This window comes from Strix uralensis, chromosome Z, assembly GCF_047716275.1.
Source record: "Strix uralensis isolate ZFMK-TIS-50842 chromosome Z, bStrUra1, whole genome shotgun sequence".
Taxonomy (NCBI): domain Eukaryota; kingdom Metazoa; phylum Chordata; class Aves; order Strigiformes; family Strigidae; genus Strix; species Strix uralensis.
This window is the reverse complement of record NC_134012.1, coordinates 15,866,418-15,890,687: the sequence shown is the minus strand read 5'-3', so window position 1 is coordinate 15,890,687 and position 24,270 is coordinate 15,866,418. Positions and strand designations below refer to the sequence as shown.

The 24,270-nt window shown below is 41.7% G+C and overlaps 1 protein-coding gene across 6 annotated transcripts in view; it reads left to right on the top strand.

Annotated features, from left to right (window-relative positions):
• The window catches only part of IQGAP2 (IQ motif containing GTPase activating protein 2), a 132,206-nt gene that overhangs the window by 43,807 nt on the left and 64,129 nt on the right, over window positions 1–24,270 (top strand). For all 6 annotated transcript variants that reach the window (XM_074855449.1, XM_074855453.1, XM_074855454.1 and 3 more), the window contains one exon: window positions 23,831–23,987. In XM_074855449.1, the coding sequence (XP_074711550.1) occupies window positions 23,831–23,987 (157 nt within the window). The remainder of the gene's footprint in view (window positions 1–23,830; window positions 23,988–24,270) is intronic.

Below are 24,270 nucleotides of genomic sequence, written 5' to 3'. Positions count from 1 at the left end.
CACAAATACAGGCTGGGCAAAGAGTATATTGAGAGCAGCTCTGTGGAGAAGGATTTGGGGGTACTAGTGGATGAAAAGGTGACTATGAGCCAGCTATGTACTTGCAGTGCAGAAAGCCAACTGTATCCTGGGCTGCATCAAGAGGAATGTGGCCAGCAGGTCAAGGGAGGCAATTCTGCCCCTCTACTCCACTCTCATGAGTACTGTGTCCAGCTCTGGGGCTCCCAATATAAGAAGGACACAGACCTGCTCGAGTGGGTCCATAAGAGAGCCACAAAGATGATCGGGACAGGGCTGGAGCACCTTTCCTATGAGGACAGGCTGAGAGAGTTGGGATTGTTCAGCCTGGAGAAGAGAAGGCTTCAGGGAGACCTTATAGTGGCCTTCCAGCTCTTTAAGGGGGCCTACAGGAAAGATGGGTAGGGACTCTTTATCAGGAATTGTAATGATAGGATGATGGGTAATGGTTGTAAACTGAAAGAGGGTAGATTTAGACTAGATATAAGCAAGAAATTATTTACTGTCAAGCTGGTGAGACACTGAAACAGCTTGCCCAGAGAAGCTGTGGATACCCCACCATGGAAGTGTTCAAAGCTAGGTTGGATGGGGCTTTGAGCAACCTGTTCTAGTGGAAGGTGTCCCTGCCCATGGCAGGAGGGTTGGAAATGGATGATCTTTAAGGTCCCTTCCAACCCAAACCATTCTATGATTCTATGACCACAGGTAGCAACTTCCGGAAAAAGTCTGAGTTTTTGGTGTCATGTGAAGAGGCAAGGGATGGAGACATGCAGCATAACAAAGATGCAAGGGGTATGGATGGATCAGTAACCATGGTAACACCTGTGAAAAGGACAGGCTGGAATTAGGACCTCTAAATGTAAAAAAAGTGCTGGAGACATTGGCCCATCTGAAGTGCAATATACCAATGCACACAGCACAGGTAACAGACAGGAGGAGCTTGAAGCCATGATGCAACAGGAAAATTGTGATGTAGTGGCTATCACAGAAACATGGTGGGATGTCTCCCATGACTGGAATGCGCCAGTTGATGGCTACAAGCTCTTTAGGAGGGATAGACAAGGAAGGAGAGGTGGTGGGGTGGCACTGTATGTTAGGGACTGTTATGATTGCTTTGAGCACAAGTAGAGTGAAGACAGGGTGGAGTGTCTTTGCGCTTGAATCAGGGGGAAGGCCAACAGGGCAGGTGTTGTAGTAGGAGTCTACTATAGCCCACCCAGCCAAGACAGAGAGGTGGATGAAATATTCTATAGGCACTTCTGAGAAATTAAACGATCGCTTGCACTTGTTCTTGTGGGAGACTTTAACTTCCCAGGCATCTGCTGGAAATACAACACAGCAGAGCGGGACCAGTCCTGGAGATTCCTGGAATGTGTGGGAGACAACTTCCTGACACAGCTGGTGAGTGAACTGACCAGAGAAGCTGCCCCGCTGGATCTCCTCTTTGTGAAAAGAGAAGGACTGGTGGATGATGTGGCAGTTGGAGGCCGACTAGGTCACAGCAATCATTGAGTTCTCTATTCTTAGGCCAGGAGGGGGGGCAGCATAACTGACACCCTGGACTTCCAAAGGATTGAGTTTGACTTGTTTAGGAAACTGCTTGACAGAATCCCTTGTGAGACAGTCCTGAAGGGTATAGGGGTCCAGGAAGGCTGGATACTCTTTAAGAAGGAAGTATTAATGGCTCAGGAGCAGGAAGTCCCCCGGTGCTGTAAGAGAAGCCGGAGGAAGAGAAGACCACCCTGACTGAACAGGGAGCTTTGGCTGCAACTCGGGGAGAAAAGGAGAGTTTACGGCCTTTGGAAGAAGGGGCTAGCCACTCACAGTGATTACAAAGATGCTGTGAGGCTATGCAGGGTGGAAATCAGAAGGTCTAAAGCCCAGCTAGAAATTAATCTGGCTTCAGCACTCAAAGATAACAAGAAATGTTTCTATGTCAACAGCAAAAAAAAAGACCAGGGAGAGCCTCCATCCCCTGCTAGATGCAGGAGGAAACATGGTAACAAGTGATGAGGAAAAGGCTGAGGCGCCTAATGCCTTCTTTGTCTCAGTCTTTAATAACAAGACTAGTTGTACTGAGGGAATCCAGCCCCCTCAGCCAGAAGACAGAGACTGGGAGAACGACCCCCACGCAATCCAGGAGGAGATAGTGACATACTGCATCACATAGACACACATCAGTCTATGGGACTGGATGGGATATACTCAAGGGTGCTGAAGGAGCTGGCTGGGGTGCTCGCCAAGCTGCTTTCCATCATTTACCAGCAGTCCTGGCTGACCGGGGAGGTCCCCACAGATTGGAAATTGGCCAATGCCCATATATAAGAAGGGTCAGAAGGATGATCCGGGAAATTACAGGCCTGTCAGCTTGATGTCAGTGCCCGGGAAGCTGATGGAGCAGCTCATCCTGAGTAGCATCACACAACATGTGTGGGACAACCAGATGATCAGGCCCAGTCAGCATGGGTTTATGAAAGGCAGGTCCTGCTTGGCAAACCTGATCTCCTTCTATGACAGGGCAACCTGCATATTGGATGAGGGAAAGGCTGTGGATGTTGTTTACCTTGACTTTAGTAAGGCCTTTGACACCATTTCCCACAGCATTCTCCTGGTGAAACTGGCTGCTCGCGGCTTGGATGGGCACACGCTTTGCTGGGTGAAAAACTGGCTGGATGGCCGGGCCCAAAGAGTTGTGGTGAACGGAGTTAAATCCAGTTGGCGGCCGGTCACGAGTGGTGTCCCCCAGGGCTTGGTTTTGGGGCCACTCCTGTTTAACATCTTTATTGATGATCTAGATGAGGGGATCGAGTGCACCCTCAGTAAGTTTGCAGATGACACCAAGTTGGGTGGGAGTGTTGATCTGCTCGAGGGTAGGGAGGCTCTGCAGAGAGACCTGGACAGGCTGGAGCGATGAGCTTAGGGCAACTGGAGGAGTTTCACTAAGGCCAAATGCCGGGTGCTGCACTTGGGCCACAACAACCCCCAGCAGCGCTACAGGCTTGGGGAGGAGTGGCTGGAGAGCTGCCAGTCAGAGAGGGACCTGGGGGTGTTGATTGACAGCCGGCTGAACATGAGCCAGCAGTGTGCCCAGGTGGCCAGGAAGGCCAATGGTATCCTGACTTGTATCAGAAATAGCGTGGCCAGCAGGGACAGGGAAGGGATCTTACCCCTGTACTCGGCACTGGTGAGGCCGCACCTCGATGACTGTGTTCAGTTTTGGGCCCCTCACTACAAAAAGGACATTGAATTACTCAAGCGTGTCCAGAGAAGGGCAACGAAGCTGGTGAAGGGTCTGGAGCACATGTCGTACGAGGAGCGGCTGAGGGAACTGGGGTTGTTTAGTCTGGAGAAGAGGAGGCTGAGGGGAGACCTCATCGCCCTCTACAACTACCTGAAAGGAGGTTGCAGAGAGCTGGGGATGAGTCTCTTTAACCAAGTAACAAGCGATAGGACAAGAGGGAATGGCCTCAAGTTGAGCCAGGGAAGGTTTAGACTGGATATTAGGAAGCATTTCTTTACAGAACAGGTTATTAGGTGTTGGAATGGGCTGCCCAGGGAAGTGGTAGAGTCCCCATCCCTGGAGGTGTTTAAGAGTAGGGTCGACATAGCGCTGAGGGATATGGTGTAGTTGAGAACTGTCAGTGTTAGGTTAATGGTTGGACTGGATGATCTTCAAGGTCTTTTCCAACCTAGATAATTCTGTGATTCTGTGAGGTGTACACATACAACAAATTGAATCATAACAGTGTTGGTGTGTTCAGGTATCCCCATTATTTGTGAGGGGAGAAATGGTGGTTTGAGTCTGAAGCAGGCAGACATCAGTACAGCAAACCTGTATCTTGTTCCTGTATGCACCACTACCTTAAATGAGCAGCGCTCTTTCTTTTTTGGAGTAGTTGTCTCTTAGATTTCCCAAACTTAAGCAATTAATAAATACATCATTTGCATAGCTTGGTATTTAAAGTGACTGATTCAGTGTGCAGTTATTCTTCCTGGTTAGTAAATACTTTAAATGAGACTCTGCAGTTGTAAGATCAGATGCTTCCAACGTACTTCAAAAAGAGTTGGTGTTAGATCTTACTGAAGCTACAGAATAAAAGCAAAAAGGAAAATAACATATGTTAATGTGTTCCATCGTTTTATGTATGGACAATGTTTCTAGTGTGTTTGTCAGCTGTGGAGAGTCATTTTAATCTTCAGTCCCCATAGTACACTGGTTCCCAGATTGTGTCAGACTTTGAAACAAAGATTGGCTTTACAAACAAGATCCAATTAGTGACTAAAGAGGAAACATTCTTCTCAGGGTGGATAAGTGTCTGGATTCGGTGAAGAATTGGAAACACTTCTGTGATAATTAGCATTATTCCTCAAGACAGTCTGTAATGAAAAATTGTTTCCATAGTCTTTTGGGTCTCTTTCCATTTATTCCTCAGATCAATTAATTGAAGGGTTAGACAGAGTTGAGTAGAGAAGGCTTGTTGTAGTTCTGTGGCCCTACCTTGTGCACAAAGTTTGTGAAATTGTTGCTTACAGCTGTGGAAACTCTGTGACAAATGTAGGTAAAGTAACTTGCAGCTCAATGTGTGCTCGCATACCTGCTAGCGTCGACCATTAATAAACCAATACATGCAAACGTGATGATGTAGCTCCAGTTTTTGGGACTGTACAATTGTATCTGCCTGTTCACTTCACTAAGATGCTCCTTCTCATTTAGGTCAATAGTGAGATTTTTAGCTGCTCTTCTGTACTTAGCTGTGACTGAACTTGCGTGGACCCCTCGGTCAACTAGAACAATAGAAACCTTTGAATTGCGCATTCTTCCCTAGTGCGGCTCTCCCTTAGTTTTGGAAAGTGACTCACAGGCTAGGCCTGCCATAGTTGCCAGAAAATGATGTAATTTGGATAATGTAATATCCCACATACAAACCAAAGGCTATTTGGAAATTGAGCTGACAAGAGCAAAAAGGAAATAGCTGCATATCAGATGCATATCTCAATTTTTAAACTGGTATAATCATGTGTGTGCTTATTAAATGGAGAGGTAGTGCTAAAGGCACAGAGAAAAGCTGTGGTGTTCCTTGAACTGTGTTTTCAGATGACTGCAGGGTGGGTAATCTCATTCAGTGAAGCTGTGTCAGACCAGGGAACTGATCTGATCAAGCCCTAACATATGTATCTTGTGGTGTTGCATTAGTTCTCGGCAGGATCACTTCCCTGGTCCCACTCTCCCCACAGTCCCTGGAGTGCTGGTGTGGCCAAAAAGTGGAGGGAAAAATGGAAGCAAGAATGAGCAGTGGAGAATGGGAAGGGAAGGAGCAGGGAGAAGCATGTTAATTAGTCCAATGGCCATCTATCTGTACCTTAAAGCAATCCAGAAATGATGGCCTTAGCCTCACTAGAGTGGCTTGACATAATTTCAGATGCAAATGTCTAATGTATTGACATGTGATGTTTCTTTGTGTCCCCTTCCCCACACTGCCACATGGTCCAAAAAGACTATTTTTGTTGATGGCCCTTGCACTGTTAGTAGAATCTGGGAAAGGGCTGTCCTAGGGAGTAACTTGCCATCCCCAAGACTCTTTTGGTCTAACCCTGACACACAGCAGATAGGGCTCCAGTGCCCAGCACAGACAGGTGAAATGCTGTGAACCTTCACTGAGTAAGACTGGGGCAAAAGGCTTTTCCCTTACAAAATGGCAAAGGCAAAAGAGGCCAACAGGTAAGATTTGGTGGGAAAACAGTCTTATAAGCTCTTCTTTTTACTTCTCCTTTTGTTCCTCTCCTGTCACTGGCAGATGTATCAACTTGAATTCTGCTGCTTTGGGAATATACGTGGAATTTCATTTGCTACTAACCATCATGCTTTCAGATGTCTGACCCTGGTCTGGAAATACAGTATGCAGTGTATCCCCAAGATAAATGATCTGAACAGCATGTTTCTTATTACTTCATCTCTGTCTCTGTGTTCTGTATTAAAAACTAAACAGTGAATAAAAACTGGCATGTAAACCAACCCACCTGTATTAAGCACAGCACTGAGCAAGGTAAGTCTACATGTTTAGCCTGGGCACTTCATTTTCCTGTGTGATACAGTGTAGGTTCTGCCTCTTAAAGCAGCGTGCTTTGCTGCTCCTGCTGCTTCTGATTATTACAACCAGAATACAAGCAGATGTTTCTGGTAAGACTGTTAAATATAACGTTGAACTCAAATTCATCATAATTTAAAACTCTTTCTGAAAGAGGTCTTTGCCCTTTTGACTGTCCCTAACCCAGACCACATCTTGGACCTGTAACTTAAAAGGAGTTAGAAGGGGTCATTATTTGACTGCCTTCCACTTCTGGAGTGGGTTTTCACACTTACACACTGATGTGACAGGTACCATTGGAAAAGATTACTCTTCTACCAGCCTATAACTAAAGAGCATTGAACATCAGATGTTTGTTTATCCAGATGCAGATAATTGTTCTTTAGAGTTTAGAAATGCATTGCGCAAGAGATGTCCACATCACATCGTTTTAAATAGGTGTAAAAATCCAAACAACCCATAAATCAAATGTGTCAGGCATTAGGAGAGCAAAGTACTGAACCTGATGCAATTTCAGCAAAACTAAAATGGGTTGCAATGCATTCCTCTTCTCAGTCATTTATTCCAAGCCCTGACCCTGAGTTGCATCCACATTACTTAAATATTTCTAGACGCTTTTGAGTGTCAGTAAATACTCTGCTTTCCCTTGACACGTATAGTCTCCTCTCTGAAAACTCTGGCAATGCAAACTCACATGTGTTGAACAGAGCTGAAACAATTCCAACACTTAGACTGGAGCTTCACTGACAAGATTTGTGGATCCAAAAATGGGTAACTGCAGGGCTATTGGGAAGCCTTACACATGGCTTGTAAGCACACATACTACTAGTGGTAGTTACTACAATAATATAAATTTATTTTTAGTCTTGGTAAAAAAGCAATAGACTAAATCAACAATTCTGTTAAAAAAAGTTTTCTAGATTTTTGAAAAGATGCAAGAGAAAGGCAGGGGCAATTGCTGAAAACTAAGAAAACAAGTAGGATTAAGATTTGTTGTGTGGGTATTTTGTCATAGAAAATTAAGTCACTTTGACAGAGGGCCAAGGAGAGACTAAAAAAGACTTCCTTAAACCAAAGAACTATAATTCTTTCCAGGTTAGTTCTTGTTCTTACAGTGCTGCTGCTTTGTCTAAATAGCAGAAATGGTTACGATACACAAATAATACAAAGACAGCATTTGAGTTCTGGCCACTATTGAATCATGGTAATCAGCAATATAAAGACAGTGTTTCAGTTTGGCTCACCATCATTTACTAATAAAACTCCTCAAAGTGAAGACAGGTGTGTGGTTACTGTTATATAGCAATTACTCTGATGTATGGTGCTGCCCTTTATGTAAGCAAATACCTTCATTTTAATTTAAAAAACCAACCTGTGCATGTAAAGTTTGTTTGATTAGGAGGCCCATAAAAATGCTGCAAAAATTCACATATAGGAAACTTTAATTAACCATAACACCTGACATAAGAGAGATTGGGAGTTGATCATTTGCCAGTAAGCACTGTCAGTAGTAGAATATGCATCTACTGAAATTAGTTTAAAAATGCAATGCATTGAAAAAAACCTGAAAACTTCCTGAAATTCAAGTTGATTTTCTCTCTAAATCTAGTTTCCCTGGCTTTGTTTCTTGCTCCACACAGTTGGTGTTTCTCTGCCCAGCTGTTGTAAATACTTCAGCCTCAGATATGGTGTGCTGCTTGTACACTGCTCCAGTGTACACAGGAGAGTGCTTTTTCAAAGCAAGCCTGAATGGACCAGAGGGGCAATGTTTATGTAAAGTAAGCTGTGTGAAAAGAGTGTGCAATAATTCAAGAATAACATATATATTTATAAATGTAGGATTAAGTTACTTAGGATTTTACTAACAAGCTGTTTGTATCTTAAGACTCTATCTGTCACCAGATTGGTTTTGAAAAGAACAGCTTATTTTTCATTTAACATGTTTGTAAAAGAATCAGTTGGCAAAGAAAACCCCTGTTTCTGAAGGATAAATGCTTACGCTCTTTCCCTGGCCAGCCATACTGAACAGAAAGCACTTTTGTACAGGTATCTAGAAAAGAATAGTTTCCAGCTGTTTGTCTGAGTGAGGGGGATACCTCTGAGTTAGGACATTGTTATGCGTATGCTATGCACTTTCTGCTATTTTTCAGTAGAGCTAAGAGAAGTAAAGACTATAGTTGCAGCGATCATTTGGCGGACAAAAGAATTAGTCTGGGATTTCTCTCAATGCCAGGTTTGCTGTTACGGTGTATAAACATAATTTACACTTGTTGAGTAAAAACATAAGCTATAAGAGTATTAGTGGAAAAACAGTTGCTGCTAAATACTTTCGTTTCCAGTACCTATCAAATGAGTTCATCAAACCTGCTGCTCAGGTAGGAGCTGTGCACATTTCATCCAGTTTACTTATTTCCAATCCCGGTCTGGCTCATTAGGTTGGATGTATGTTTTGGTTTACTTCCATAAACTTCCCCAGTCCTCCACCTTAAACTGATGTGCTTGCAGACTCTGCTCCTCACAGCAGTGCCCAGCAGAGGCAGCAGAGTATGAGTGATAGATGTTGGTCAGATGTTGAGTCACTTGGACAACACCTGGGGTTTGCTCAGCTCTTGGATGCCCAGCCACTTACTTTACTCGACTGCCATGCCTCAGATACTTTTCTTGTATGTTGGCATCAAAATTCCTCAAATGTCTATACATGTATATCTATAAACACCCTTCTCACCTAGATAGTGGATTTTCAGGTTACCTTAAAGAATTTGGTAGTGTTGTTTTCGGTTTCTTCTGTATCAGTATTTATTAGTTGCCTTCACGAGAAGTCTACTTCTGACAGATCCATAACAGCTGAAAGGTGATTTTGATTTTTTTTAAAATGAAGCTTTTAGCATGCTACTGCACAGTCTCAGTAGGGCTTAATCTGTGTGTGGTGTTGGAGCAGGGAGGGTACAAGGAAGGACACATGCAGGTATCTTCTGAACACAGTTTTTGAATTTCAGGGAACTGAACATTTGACACTAGGATAAACCTACAGTCCTCTGATAGCAAATATGTTGAAAGTAGCTGAATACTTAATTTTAAGTTTGGGTTCTGTGGCAGAGGTTTGGTTTGAGAACTTGATGCCATGGGAGATGGGATCACTTTGCCTTTCGGTGAGATATGACTTGGCAACCAGATGGAGATCTGCTTTTCCACTTGGGAGAAACTCCCCTTGCTGTAGTGTGGTGATGAAAATGTGCCATCAACCTATGCAACTTGGAAATGGCTGTCTCCAGAAACGTTTTCTGCTTGTAAGCTAGTACTAGAAGCAGCTGAAGTTTTAGTGGCTGATCCTGTTATGAGGGAGCAAGAAAGGCAAGAGGACTATGCTCATTCCCTTTTTCCCATTTAAAGTAGAGGCAAGTTTTTGTGAGTGTTTTTGGGTGTTTTCGCATTCTAGTGAGAAATAACTTGCATCTCAGCACAGGAAAGATATGCATCTGTGGACACGGGACTTCAGCTTGGCTTTTCATTTCATTGCAAGAATATGTGCACTCCTGAAATGCAGTCTTGGAGTCTAACGCTCATGTTCAAAATTAGGAGCAACTGGGCTGTTAAGTTTCTTTGAATATATATATATTAGTTTTCCTGAGGAGGAAGAGAAGGGTATGGAGACATTTTAATTATGTTGCATCTTCATATGGAAAGTTGAAGTAAAATATGCTGTTTAAGAATTTGGCTGGGTATCAAAGGAAGCGTGCACAAGTTCTGCAAGACATACTTTTTAAATCTTAGATGAAGGCAAATGTCTAAGGATGAAGGCTCTCTGTGTCAGTGTTAGAACTGTGTATTCTTTAGTTTCAAGGTGTATCTGTTACTGTAATTGTGCATATATTCCTATGCTCTCTTTTAGGCTTTACCTCTTTTTTTTTTGTAAGAATTTCTTGAGCAATTTTATATGCAACATTTCAACAAAATCTACTGTGACCATAGGCAACACCCCTCCCTTGGTTAAACACCTCTTCCAGTGCTCATGTCCAGACTTCAGGTAATATGAGTTGAGTTGATCTGTCTGTATGTATCCTGTGCATTCTTTATAGTTGGGCAAATCTTCCTTTTGCTGGGGTACTGCTGCATCTTGTTCTTGACCTGGGCTAAGGGACACCACCCCTCTGCACACACTTTCAGACATCTGTCAAAATTGTTTACTGGGCTTTCTCTTCTCCACTGTAAATCTTGCTATCCTGGCGTCCATCCTGTTGGTCCCCCTTATTTGGCTGCTGCTGTAGTTGGCTCTTCCTGCCCATTTCTCTTGTTGACAGGAACCATGTGGCACAGTGACAGTTGCATTCCTCTTTCTCTCCCTCATGGCAGTTGCTTTCCCAGAACTAGTGGATGGCTAGTGTCTCCACACTCTCCAGTGCCACCTTGCCTGCCACCACACAGGCTGGTCAATTCATTATTTGTATTGGGTTTTTTAAATATTTTCAGCTAAGCTTTCAGAATGTTGCAGGAGAGATTGCCATCAAAGCTAGTAACATCTCTATGGTACCCTTTTACAGGAGGACTCGTATTGCCCATGACAGTCAGGCTCTGCAGGCTGCAACTACCAGTAGCTCAAAACACACAAGTCCCCCTAAGATGACATGAAAACAGGCCATACAAATGATAGGGAGAAGTGGGGATCCAGTTTTAGGGTTGTGTGGCTTCTGGCTGTAACTGCAGCAGTATCTTCCCAGCCTCCATGACCAGTGCTGCACAGGTGCTGTACTTGCTTGGGATAAAGTGTAGAGAAATGGGAAAAGAAAAAGGAGGAGCAAATTTGTAGGTCAAAATAGCAACCTAAGTCACCTAGCTCTCGGTGTAGGGCTGAGTTAACAAGCTGTGATGGTTTGTTGATTAACTTGATTGAAGTATCTAGGTCATTAATAGGCTTGGCAGTGAGGTAAGTTGATTTAAAATATTTTTTTGGTTCAAATTCATGGATGTAAGGGATTATCTTTTGCCATGTTAAGTTGTTGGCTGACTGCTGATCAGAGACTGTGAGTTAACTGCTGTTTAAGAAAATCAAGAGAGTGCTTCTGTAAAGCATTTTAATGTTTGTTCTCTCTTGTTCTATTAATTTCTACTTCAGTAAACACAGTTGTACTAAGTATCTTTGGAGGAGTTTCAGTACAATAGTAATGTGTCATCTTTTTAATGTGAAATTGCATGGTAGCCCCTTATGCCTTTTTAAGATGGAGTAATCTTTTTGTGGCAACAGTAAAGTAAACTTTACCAGCCTAAAAATTAGTTTCCTGGTAAAAGTGGGCTGATCAGGATGCTTGGGTGCCTGACCTGTGTTTGACTTTTGTGATTTCAAAATAAAAATGACTGGTGCTACTTCCATTTTCTAACACAGAGGCTTTTACATTAATTCTTGTGTCTGAAAGCACTTGGAGATCTTGAAAGAGGTGGAGGAGGAGTATTTCCAAATAGGGCACTGTATTGGTTGAAGCAGTTTGCACCAGCTTTGTTTCCATTGAGCTTCTCTTAGTTTCTGTTTTTCAGATAAACAACTTCCATAGAAATCAATGAGCAAATGATTCTCTAGGGGTTATGCACCTAATGGTTTGCTAGAGGGTTAGAGCAAGCCGAAATCTCTGGAAGCACAAACATAGACTCTTGTTGCAGTGCATAAACTCCATAACTAGTTTGAAATAGTCTCTAAAACTTACCAAGTTTTTTCTTCTGACTTTAAATTTCTGCCATTTTTGTTTCTTCTTCATACATGAACAAGGAAACAAAGGAGCACTTTGTTTTACATTTGTCACTTCATGTAAACCACTGAGGTTTGCCATAAGTAGTCTTAAACATCCAAAAGTGACTTTAATAAGACTTCCCATGCATATGGCATCTTGTGTTTAAACAAGGTGACCAGTAACAGCTATAGCACTCTGACTAGGGTTGTGCAGCTGCTGGTTGCAACAGTGGCTTGGGGTACCACTGGCAGGGAGTCACCTACCTCTTTGCTTTTCAGCTGGTGGTTGACATGATGACACTGAATATCCAGAGGCATTCATGGCTTGCCCTGAGTGGTAGCCGCAGTGGGATGGTGTTGCAGGGCAGCAGAGCCTGGGTCAGTTATGGACAAGTGGTGGTTGCGTTACAGGGTGAGTTAGCTAGAGCATGTGTGGTGTCTGGGGGGAGTCAGCCAACAATGTAGATGCTCATAGCTGGTTTGCCCATTCAAATAATTGAAAAACACTTTTTTTTTCTTTTGGCAGGATAGACAAAAATATTTTTTTTGTCTATCCTGCCAAAAGAAAAAAATATTAAGTCTTGTGACAGTGGGGTTCTTGGTCAATGCTAGGTGCCATAAACCATACTTGATATACCACTGACCTCTTCGTTGCTTTTGAATTAAGTGGTGTCCCAGTAGTTCACTTTTGCCAGTGCCTAATATCTTGTCTGGTAACTGGTAGGCTCGTAGCAAAGTATTTCTTGAACCTCTCTTACCATCTTGAGTAACCTAACCTGAATACTGGGGCATACACAGTAGATTTTAATCACTTGGTGATTACTCAGATTGATGGAGATATTTCACTGTTTTTTCTTGAAGATGAGATTATCTTGTGTGTGCAGATATTGGGAATGGTAATCTCAAAACCCTTATACTGAAGTGCTCTCACCAGACAGTGTGTATCCGTTGCATGAGATATTATTAATTACACTGTTAAATTTTTACCATGCTGATTGCAATCAGTTTTTTATTCCTAGCCTAGTTTTCAAACTACAGCTCTGCTTCCACTTTGTTGTATTGCTACCTAAGCACATATACAAGCTGTTCCAAGGGAAGATTTTAGAGTTTTGCAGCTAAATCAGATTGTTCTAACACTTAGTTTCTCAGGTCCATTTTCTTAAAGGAATGGTTTTATTCCTGACTCATAGTGTCTAGAAAGAGGTGTTTGAGATGCTTGTGGCTATTTTATGCAGCTTTTAGTCATATATCCTCAGTAAAAATTCCAACCTGCACTAACAAAATTGTAGCTAGGTTTTCACCAAGAGCATGTATCCACTTATTGCATAGAAATTTAGGATATCATCCTTAGTGTAAATCAGTGTTAACTGGCTGCATCAGCTATCTAGAAAACATTATGTAGTTTTGAAACTGGGATAACGATACAGTCCTGGAGGATACAAAGCTTTGTTCAACAATTCTTAGTTTATGTTCTGATGATAAAGATCAGACTGCAGAGCACTTGTGAATTTTTTTTTTTGCTGTTTTCTGTTATAGAAATGATTGCTTATCTTCACCAGTATAAAGCAATACCATGAATTTCTTGGGTTTTCATTTCTTTGTGGATTATGAAATGCTGTTATACTGCTGCTTACATTTTTCTCATCTACTGCAGGCCGCATTTGTATGCACATGCTTCTCAAAAGTTTATAGATTGTTATTGACTAGGGTAGGGGAGTACTGTCTTTCCAGCTACTGAAAGTGAAATTGATGGAGGAGAACATTGCTTGCATAACCATAGGAAGAAGAAAACAGAAAAAGGTAACTGTAGGTGCTGTGCATGGAGTTTCTCACCTAAATGCCTTGGCTTTAACTTTTTCTGTCTTGTATTTCTTTTTGACATGGGACAAAGCTTAAATCTTGCAAACTCCCTCTTGTTGCTGTTTTGCAGTGTTTACATAACACTAAATGCTTTTAACAACAGTTCAGCCTTTCACAAGCTGGATCTTTCAGTCTTTTCACTTTCTTATACGTATGAGAGAACAAGATGTTTCTTTTAATTCTTACTTGGCTGCTGTTCTCACACGTTTCTTTAAGAGTCCCAGTTGCCTGTCTAGTAGATGTACTTCTTGGGTCCTTTTTGTGGTTTCTGTACCTGTATACTTGCTGCTAGTAGCTTTCACAAAAGTAGCCTTTGTCAGATTATTAGACAGTAAAATCAAATACCCTAATCTGATCCAGTGGACTTGAATTGGTCAAGAAGTCAGAACAGCACCCTGCATCCTGCCATGCTTGAGTTTGGTTTCTTGCTCTTCCATAGTCTCCTGTGTGGCCTCGACACACTCTTTAGTCTGCACCTCCTTTGGGGGTTTCTGCTGACCCAGCTGCATCAGTTGCCGAGTAAAGGTGCAGGTCTGCAGGTATAACTGTGTCTTTCTGTTGCTGGTCTGCAATATGGGAGATGGCTTTAACACCTGCACAATGTACAAGCTTTTATGCTGAATCTACACTGAAGGTACTTTCCTGGGTCACTTTTCTACCCTAGAAAAGTGTGTCAATTGTAGACATGGTGGTAATGTTTATACCTGTCATCCTACCTGCAAGGAAAAGTAATAGCATATCCCTCTAGACAGCTGAGGACTAATACTTTCATGGAAGGTACTGTACAGTGGTAACAGGCAAACACATAAAATAACAGATCTGGATGTAAAATGATTGTGTTGTTTTGATGTTTCTTTAGCTGTCCTTCTGTGTGTGGCTAACTTGACAGCTGCTAGAAACAACACATCTGGTGATGCACTGAGGTTTGAGAGAGGGTGAACAAAACATGCAGGTTCCCTGATGGACAGGTTTGGTTTAGTTTTCACAGCAGCTTCATCAAAGTCACTGTTGGATAGATCACTTCATAGAGACTACAGATCTGTTTTCTATGGATTTGTGTAGTAATTACTGCTGTGGCAGGGTATAGGCTTTGGGTAAAGACTTACTGTAACTGTCATTTAAGATTAGAAGGGCTATTGTGTGATGAAAGTGTGAAGGTTATCTGAAGAACCCATTATTGTTTATTTTACTGTAACATTTTTGTGGCTTGCCAAGAGCTCATAACTTCTCCTACTCTTGCACTCAAGTGGGTTGCTTGGAGGAGTCTGAGATTCTGCCAGGTCAGAACCCTTTAAATCAGTAAATCTGAAATACCATATGCTGTGTTTTTTGAGGGTGCCTTAAATTTTATTACCATACTGCAGCTCTGTAGTAGTCATAATAGAACAAAGCAAACTGCAGTAGCACACAGTAAGACAGTATAATATGCAAGTCTAAGCTATGATCTTGGAGTCTGCAATCACAGTGGTTTTCTAAACAAAAATGAGGTATTTGGGGGAATAATTTGTTTTGCAACACTTCCACACCAACAAATGCTGTACTGTCCTGATTGATTTGTGGAAGAAGACTCTTCAACTCGAATAGAGTTATAAAGCAGGTATGTTTTACTCCAGCTGGGGTGCAAGGGGATTTCTCCACAAAGCTTGCACCCCAACAGCACATTTTACCAAAAACATATAGAGTGTGGATATACATATTCATTGGATTACATAACACAAACATACATATGCATGAGTAAGGCTGGGTTAGCTCTAGAGGCTGGTGTCAGCAGTTTATGTTCTCTTTGCACCTGCGCATTGCCTCCTGGGGGGCGTCTCCAGGGATCTTTGGGAGGAAGGCTTGTAGACTTTCTCACCTTGTATTTTTCCCTGGAGCATGTGCGGATTCTCTTGGCCAATTTCTTGAATAACAAGAGTGTGTTTCAGCTGGTTTACTCATCCTATCTTCTTTAAGAGCATCAATGGAACTTCTACCATCCGTATATGGCTATCTTTACTCATTACCAAGACCCAACTAGTTAGAGCACATCTGTTTCCCAAGGACAAAAACATGATATTTTGCTGAACACTGCTGTTCTTGGTAGATTTCACAGTAAACTGCTTTGTTTTGATGAACACAGTAGTCCTTGGTAAAATTCCACAGAACAGTCTGGGCAAGCAGGATTCTTAGCAATATTAAAACATACTATAAGTGATACTATAACTTGCTATAAGTAAGTAAATAAGTTGCTAAGCAGTTTGCTATAAGTAAATAAGTCTCAAAACAAGTAATCATTTCTCTGTATCATGATGTACAGACTGGTGAAATATTTAGATAAATTCACATGCTGAATTTGGCTTCCCCCCTTTTCAGATAAAAGCATTATTTGATTTCTAAGGGTTGGAGGGACACCCTTTCTGTCTGCATGTGGAATTTGCTATGGAGCTCATGTCTGCACTACCTAAAATTCCATTAGTGGTTTGAGTCTGTCATCTGTCTAAAATTATGCTTTCCAGGGGCCACTGAGCCACCACTGCCAGATTAATGCAGGAAAGACTTGTGTTTCTGCTGCTGTGGTTTCTGCTGCCTGTTGGAGAGAGGACTGTTAAACTCTGCAGCTGGGTGATACAGGTCAATCTGAGTTGTGTTAATTTAGCTGTACTGATTTTGCACAGTTTTTAGGAGAGGACTGCTCTGTTTCATCCTTTTCCCCCTTTTTATCCAAATGAAAAATCAATTCCTCCTGTAAAAAGGGATACTTCAGATGACACCTTGCACAGATACTTTTTCCCCCTTGAGGCACTTTGACAATATTTCCACCTCATTTCCTCAGGTAACTTGTTGGGTACTGTTCTTTCTGCTGAGAAGAATTCGGTGAGGTTTCTTAGGGGGAAATACTTGCTGTGACTATTCAGCCTCCACCGGCGTGGCAAGCCCCATTCCCGGTATTGCTTTCTCTCCCGCCTCTTCAGCATTTGTCCTCTGCCTCTGTCAGCTTGGAGCCAGGCCAAGAACAGGGGAATAAGATGAGGCATCCCTGTGACCATCAGCCTGGGCTTTGTTGGCATCGGCCCCGCTCAGCACGTTATCTGGCATAGCAGTTGTCTCTTTTGTTTGTGGTTTGTGGTTGATGCCCGGTGCTAAATCTTAATGTCTCTGCAAACAGAGAAGACAGCAAAACAAAGCCTTTCTGATTGCAAAGGTTGGAGGCTGTCACGAAACGCAGGTGCATGTGCTGTTGTTGCCTGTTGGGCTGCTGCTGGGGAGTCTCTTTTTTTCCCCCTCACCGTAGTAGTGTTGAGTAAACAGGACTTGGCTGCTGCTGGGTGCGCAGCAGCCTGCGATGCCGAGGGGCCGTGCCGGGGCTCCAGAGCAGGTTTCCTGAGAGCACCTTGCCTTGTGGACTCTAATCACCGATTAACCTACATAAGGGATGGCGGGAATAAAACAGATTAAAACAACATATAGTATCTGTGCTGCCATCTTGCGAAACAGAATTTTATAACACCTTTAAGGCTATTTTGTAAATATGGCAGTGTTGCCATGGCAGCAGAAATCTGGTGTGGAAAAAAGTTGCTGAAATGATTTATTGCTGGTTTAGTGCACTGTACAGGGTGGGCAAATCGTCACTGCTGCTCACTTCTACTCATCTAAATTGAATAGGAAGTGAACCAGAAAGGCTTTGGTCAGGGAAATTATTGTTGCAACAAAATTCACGCAGGTTTACACAACTCAACAAAATGCAGTAATGCACAGTAAGATCCGTATTACTTTAATACCTTTGCACAAAGAATCCATACATGAATGTTTCATAGTTTTCAGTGTAGCTCTTACCGTATCCTCCCTGCTGAAACCATAATCACAAAAATAAGTTGATGCTGTTAAATCTAATGCTAGCTGGAGACCCAGTATGCAACTTCGAATTTGAACTGACTTATGGAAGGGTAAAAATTAGAACACTACAAATTAATCTAAAATCTCTTGCTAGAGGATTTGATGCTCATTTTTTACATGCTGAAGTTCTGAGGTCTTGTGTAGCCAAGTGATTCACGGTATCCCCCACAATGCTATCTTCATGTTACTACTTGTATGCAACATAAGAGAAGTGGTGACTGGAATGACCTGCATCACACCTTCCTTCCCTGCACTGTTTCAGTGACCCACAATCAGAAAATGTTGACTTCTTTCAGTATGTTTTTAGGATGAATAAAACTTGAGATTCCGTAGAGACTGTCACTGGAGTATGAATCTAGACTCAAATTTAGAAGATGAATTTTCCAGGGTGGCTGGCTCCAGGAGTTAGTTGGCTTAAGTCAGAGCCATCTGCTGCCAAGGCCCCCAACTGTAAGGAAGATTTGGGGCTGAATGCACCAGAATGTTAGAGAAAAAAAAAGGTCTGAAGAAAGTAGTTTTCTCAGCTGACTGCTCTGTCACTGCTCCCCACAGCCTCCAAGTGGAACCTCCAAGCTTGTGCAGTTCTTTTATGCAACTCACACTTTTTGCTGTGATGGTATTCAAATTATTGGTATGTATTTTTCACAGAACAGCTGGAAAATTTGTATGTATTTGCTCTGGAAATAGCTTGTGGCTGTTTGTGAAACAACGTATTTCTAGGGTTTCTGATTTAGGAGATGTATCATGCTAAAGCTCGCAGTCTAATGAAAACAAATTCCAAAGTTAACACAGTCTTTCCTTATAAACAAATCAATGCCACCACCACCACTCCTGCTCAGCCAAGCAACACAACAAGCTTGCTTCTGCTGCTCTCACTCTCCTTTTTAAAGCAATGTTTATGGGACTGTTGATGGAGAAGAAAATATATTTTTTTGCATTTTAAAAAAAAAAGAAAATTGAAAGTTAAGAGCTAAGATTTCTTAACAAATCTTTAGATTCAGAAACTAGAGACATAATAATGTGAAACTCTTAATGGTGAGTTTTCATGCTTTAGACTATTATATATTTCTAAGTATCTTAAAATAAAGGTTTTGATTTAAATATAATCCCACCACTTCAGACATTTAAGTTAGAATCTAACATTTTGCTTTGGGACTGATCGTTGCTACTCATTTTCTAGCAACAAGGTTTTTTCACCCTTTGTTTGGAATGAGATGGCTGTATTGTAATCTCTAGGTCAACTGTCTGTTTCACTTCCCCACAGTATGCATGTGCTGAACCAGACTGAAAGGCTGTGGTTGTGAGCCAGGGAGGTAGTAAATGAGTGGTACCATGTCTTCACTATACCTTTTTCATAGCGGCATCCAGTGCTCTGAGTTTTGTCTCTGGAGTCCTGCCTTTGCTTCTCCAAAGGTCTTCTTCCCAGGAGGTAAAAACCTGGTGCTCTTGGATCCACATCTTGCACGTAAATCTGAAAGGGCGGGGCAGCGCAATTATAAATTTTACTGCAATATCCAGTGTGTGTCATATGTGGTGGGCTTTGGGTGGGTTATACAATGTATTCTCTTCTCTCTGCTAAACACTGGCTCCAGCTTTTCCAGTCCCTTAGCCAGCCGTGTGTGCATTGCTGACCATGCAGATTGTCAATGACAACTTCATAACTGGTTAAGTTCATAGTGCAGCGCTGGTGCTTCCAGTTCCTTTAACCTTGACTTGAATGAGATTCAGGGGTTTTTTTGCTTTTAAAGTGCAAGCCTGAGCTCATTATACTGCTGGTGTTTTGCATGGTCAGATGTGGAAGCTGGAATCTCTTAGTGAGCAGAGTGCTGTTTACTGCTCGTGGGTCTGGCACAGAAGTCATCACTGTTATCTTGCCAGAAATTCACTGTTGAACTGCTCTGCCTCAGACTGCCAAGAGTCAAAACAGAATTGACAAAGCAAAAGGAAATTTTACCTCAATACTTGCTCCTGGAAGGTTTTCCAGTACTATGTATTGGAATGAAAGTTTTGGGGATTTATTTCCATTGATGAGGTCTGGGTTTGGGTTTTGTCTTAGGCAAATCTTTTGTTTCTGTGCTGTCAAGTACTGCAGTAATATGAAAATAAAAGCAGGCTGTATTTAGACATACTGGTGTATGATCTCAAGTGTCTCTGTTCAGGAATACATCTGTTTACACATTTGAACCTAATGATAAGACTAAAATTGGCATAGGTAGCTCTGCAGGACTGTTCTAATGATAGCTAATTTTTGGTGGTGCTACCCATGACTTCAGGGATATTGCATGTTTTGATCTGCTTCTGGAGATTGCCTCTTGTCCCTCCACCATGGAGTGGGGTTTGGGTATAACTGTAATGAGTGACCAAGTCAACCATCATGTTCAACACTGTGGCAGTTTTTCATGGCATACCTCTGTTATTAAGTTAATGTTTAAAACACAGTATTAGTTATGGGATTGCATTGTAGAAGAAGAAATGCCAGAAATGCACATGCACATTTGATAGGTATAGTAGTCTTATTCCACAAGCTTTATACTGAAGAAAAACATACCTTCTAACATGGAGTTATAGGCCCTTCCTCTAGTTTAGTCATGGTATTAACTAGTTTTTGTGGGGAACAGTTTCTGCAACAGACTTAAATCTAATGCTGATGCTGCAGTACTGTGTGCTCAGGAAAACAGTGGGTGAGCCAAAGGCAGTGCTGATTTTTTTTAGCTTCGAAGAAAAATAAATTGCTCCAAAGGTACCTATAAATCCTTATTGACAGGTAAATATTCTCTGTTTCACTTAAAGAAACAGAAGTAAAAGCTTTTCTGTTTTTTTCAGTCCAGTCTACTCCTGCTGTCGGCACCATGTCATATAATAACTTTCATAAACTCACTAAACTGTGTCTTAAAAAGCAGAGCCTCTCAACCTTAAAGTAATGCTTCTTTCTGTTTAAAACCACAATTCCCATTTAACTGAATCAGTGTAAAGGGAACAAAACTAGTGTAACTGCAAGCACTGAGGAGAAAAGTGCTACAGATGTCTCAATAAATACTAGGAGAGAGAGTAAAAGACTTGAACACGTGCATGTTTGCATAACTAAAACTTACAAGGTTGATGGTATATTTGTAGGATTTCATGCTGCAGGTCCTGAGGTTTCTCCTTCCTCTGATTAAACATGTGCAAAATGGGAGTAAATCTTTTCACAGTAAATTTTGTTGTAGCTAAATTCTGCAGCTTCCAGACATGGGTAAAACTTGTCTTATATGTAACGCAGATGTATCTGTGTTCTCAGTCTTGGAGACTGATTCCCAAAAGCTGAAAGTTACAGTTGTCCTACTGCAGACCTGTGAGTTTCTCTAGAATGGGTACCACTATATTGATCTTTACCTATCTTTAGGAAAGAAGCTCTTTGCATCTTTCAGGTCTGCTCCATATACTTCTCTCTATGTTTTTCACTTTTTTTTTTCCCACGGAATTAGTAACATTCTCCTTCTGGAAAGACATTGTTTGCTTGTTTGTTTATCTAGACTTCTTGGATTGACAACAGTACACTTCATTACCCTTTCCCCTCTCCTCAGTTTCTTTGCTTCCTCATTGTTCCCTGTTGTTCCTTAGTGTATTGCATTAATCCAGTAGACAGAGTAGCGTTCCTATCCAGAACAGGATAGTTCCAGATTAATCTTAAAGGCTCACCACCATGCTGGAGACAACTCCAAGAGTTTTGCTGTTGTTGAATAAGGAGGTTTGAAAAACTGAGAAATAGCTTTCACCTTGGTTCAGCATCTCACTTAGAGCTTGGGGAATGACTCAATTTTATGTGGACCCTTTTATAAAACCAGACCCAACCCAAATGCCTCCTTTCTTCTGCCTTTTCAAACCAGCAGCAGGTTATGAATAGTAAGCTTGTTGTCGCACAAACATGAATTTGGAGGGTTATAAATTATAACCTAGACCTGCTCTGAACCTACTGTTCTCTCCTAGTGTCATGTCAAGGTTGCTATTAGCCCTTCCTTTTTAACACTAAGCCACGCCTTGCTAATGGACGTTTAACTATAAGGCTGTTAAATGGGATACCTGGGCCAGTGCTGGCACATGGATCTCTTTCTGCTGGTGAACCTCAGTTGTATGGTGAAGGAAAGCCCATGGAAAAGCTGCTTGTGATAGCAAGGCTTTGTGAGAGAGTAGTCCTGCACCAACTGGTTTGGGGCCAGGGGAAAGCTGCCTCTAAGTAGGAAGGTTTTGTACCAGAAGGAAGAAAAGCAGCTTGGGGGGGCACATGTGTGTATCTTAAAAGACAGTTCCAATGTAATCTTTTTTGGTGCCCTGCACTGAAGATCTCACAAAAATGTTTTCATAAGAAAACTGAGAATTAGAAGTGTAAAGGATCCAGTGCATGGTACCAATGCTGCTCTGGGGGCATACAGTTCATCTCACTGTAGATGGTCTATTGGGCAACAGGGGTTAGCTTCAGCTCATGGTGAATACCTCCTGTGGATCAGCTAGCTGTTTCTGCTATCCATATAACTCTTCTCTAGAAGACACATTTTTAGGAAATAAATTCTATAGAAAGAGCTAAATGGCTCAGGTGAAACCCACATTTGCTGGGAGTACACAGTCTTTGTCTTTTTTCTTCCTAGTCCCCCTTTTTGAAGAACTCAAATGCGATATTTTGCATTAGTGTGTATATCTATTTACTCCGTAGAATGTCATTAGTAAGGATGACTTTTGTGACTCTTGGTATGGACCCATAACACATGAACATGCAATGCAGGATGGAGCAGAGAAACATGTCAGGGATATGATTTTTCCTCACTGAAGCAGCTTTTATACCACAAACTACAGTTCTCCTAGTGACACTCACTCCATGCAATTTTGTGTGATACTGTCCCAGATTTATGGCTGCTGGTTTCCTGAAGAGCTATTTGGGTAGTCTGTGCTTCAATGAAACAACTTTCATATGTCCTGTAACAAATCCAAAAGTGTAATGGAGTAGATCATTTGTCTTGAGTTTTAATGTGAAACAAAATTATGCAGTGAGCTGCTTTTCTTCTCTGGTGTGGGAAAAAATTGGCTCATTGTCAAGTTGGATCACAACTTTCTGGTTTCTGAAGTCACTCCTGTGGAGTTGATGTTAGATTTGTAATGCTGTCTCACACAGCATAGAGCAAGGCTGCCTCAGTGACATAAGTGAACTAATGTCTTCAGCTTTGTTTTTGTCCATTTGTAATGGTATTAATGTCCTTCAAACAAGAGCAGAGATTGTCTAAGCAAAAAAATAAAAAAATATTGGGAAAGAACTAACCACATTTATAGCTCTTGTAATGTGATTTAGCTGCTAGAAGAATAATATCACAGGGCCAAAACACGTAGGCCACCAATGTAAGGAACTTCTGGTCCAGTGATTAGGATGCTAACTTTTCAGGAGTGCTTGGGTAGCAGTTTCTCTTGGTTATTCAATATAAACATACTGGATAACATGGTTTAATGTCTGTTACTGGTCTTCTGAACTGGTTACTTATTTAATAATTACTGTTTTCTATCTAGTACCATGTCAATCACATCTAAGGCTCAAAAACATAACTACTTTACCACCTTGAAAGATTTAGTCACTGTTTGATGAGAAATCATCCCACCTGATGGGTGGCAGGAATGTTTTGGCCAACTCATTGCCAGGCAGACCTCAAATGTGTAAAGAATGTTGGACTGTTTAAACAAAAAGCTTCACTCCTTTCTCTAGCACTGGCACCATGTGTTTCATGGGTGAACGTGGAGAGCTGCCACATGTTGTGGGAGGAGTGCTCTGTACTGAGATGAGCATTGCTGTAAGCTTGAGTTGCAGAACATGTTAGCTGCAGGAACCAGCCTCACCCAGCACATTTCTGGCCTTGATGCTCTCAAGCTTCATCCCTGGCATAGCTACTACAGAGTTTTTTAAACACAAACATCAGTAATACACAGCACTTCATGTTTTTCTCCTGGTTTCTGCTTAAATTACTGTCTATTTAAAAGCCTAGTGATGATCAAAAGATCTAAGTTTGACCCCTTAGGGGATATATACTTCAAAGCATGTTGTTTGGTTATTAATGGGTCACGATCACATAATGCAGATATGACTCTCTAGTCATTTTGATCTGCCATGTGAATGAATATGAGAATTTTCTCTTTAGCCCATGCCCTTTTCTCTTATGTTTATGTTGTGGTAGTGACATTAAAAGTACAATGGCTGTGGGTGAAAGGTGTCACTTATACTAAAATCACGAATAACAACATTTCTCAAATGATGTCTCTGGAGGTGGATGGAGGTCTGCTTGGAAGAAGAGCTGCCCCCGACTACAGAACTGGAGGAAGGCTTAAGAAATGGTGTTTACCTTGCCAAGCTCGCGAAATTCTTTGCCCCTAATGTGGTGTCAGGCAAGAAGATCTATGATGTGGAGCAGACACGCTATAAGGTAATAACTTTTTCAGTTCTCTCACTGATGAGACAAAGTGTAATGTCTTGTCTTCCAACTCTTAGATACACAAGTATGGTCAAGTAGCTTTCTGTGTACCTCTTTCATAAGACTGTCGGGACTAGATGAAAGACACACAGCACTAAGAAGCCAACATGATGTTAGAAATGCTTTATCCTTAGAAAAACTGTGTTAGTGTCACTTAATGTTTTTAAAGCTGAATAAATTACACTTCTGGTTCCAGGGAAAACATGAGTCTTACCATTCATACAATTATTTCTTA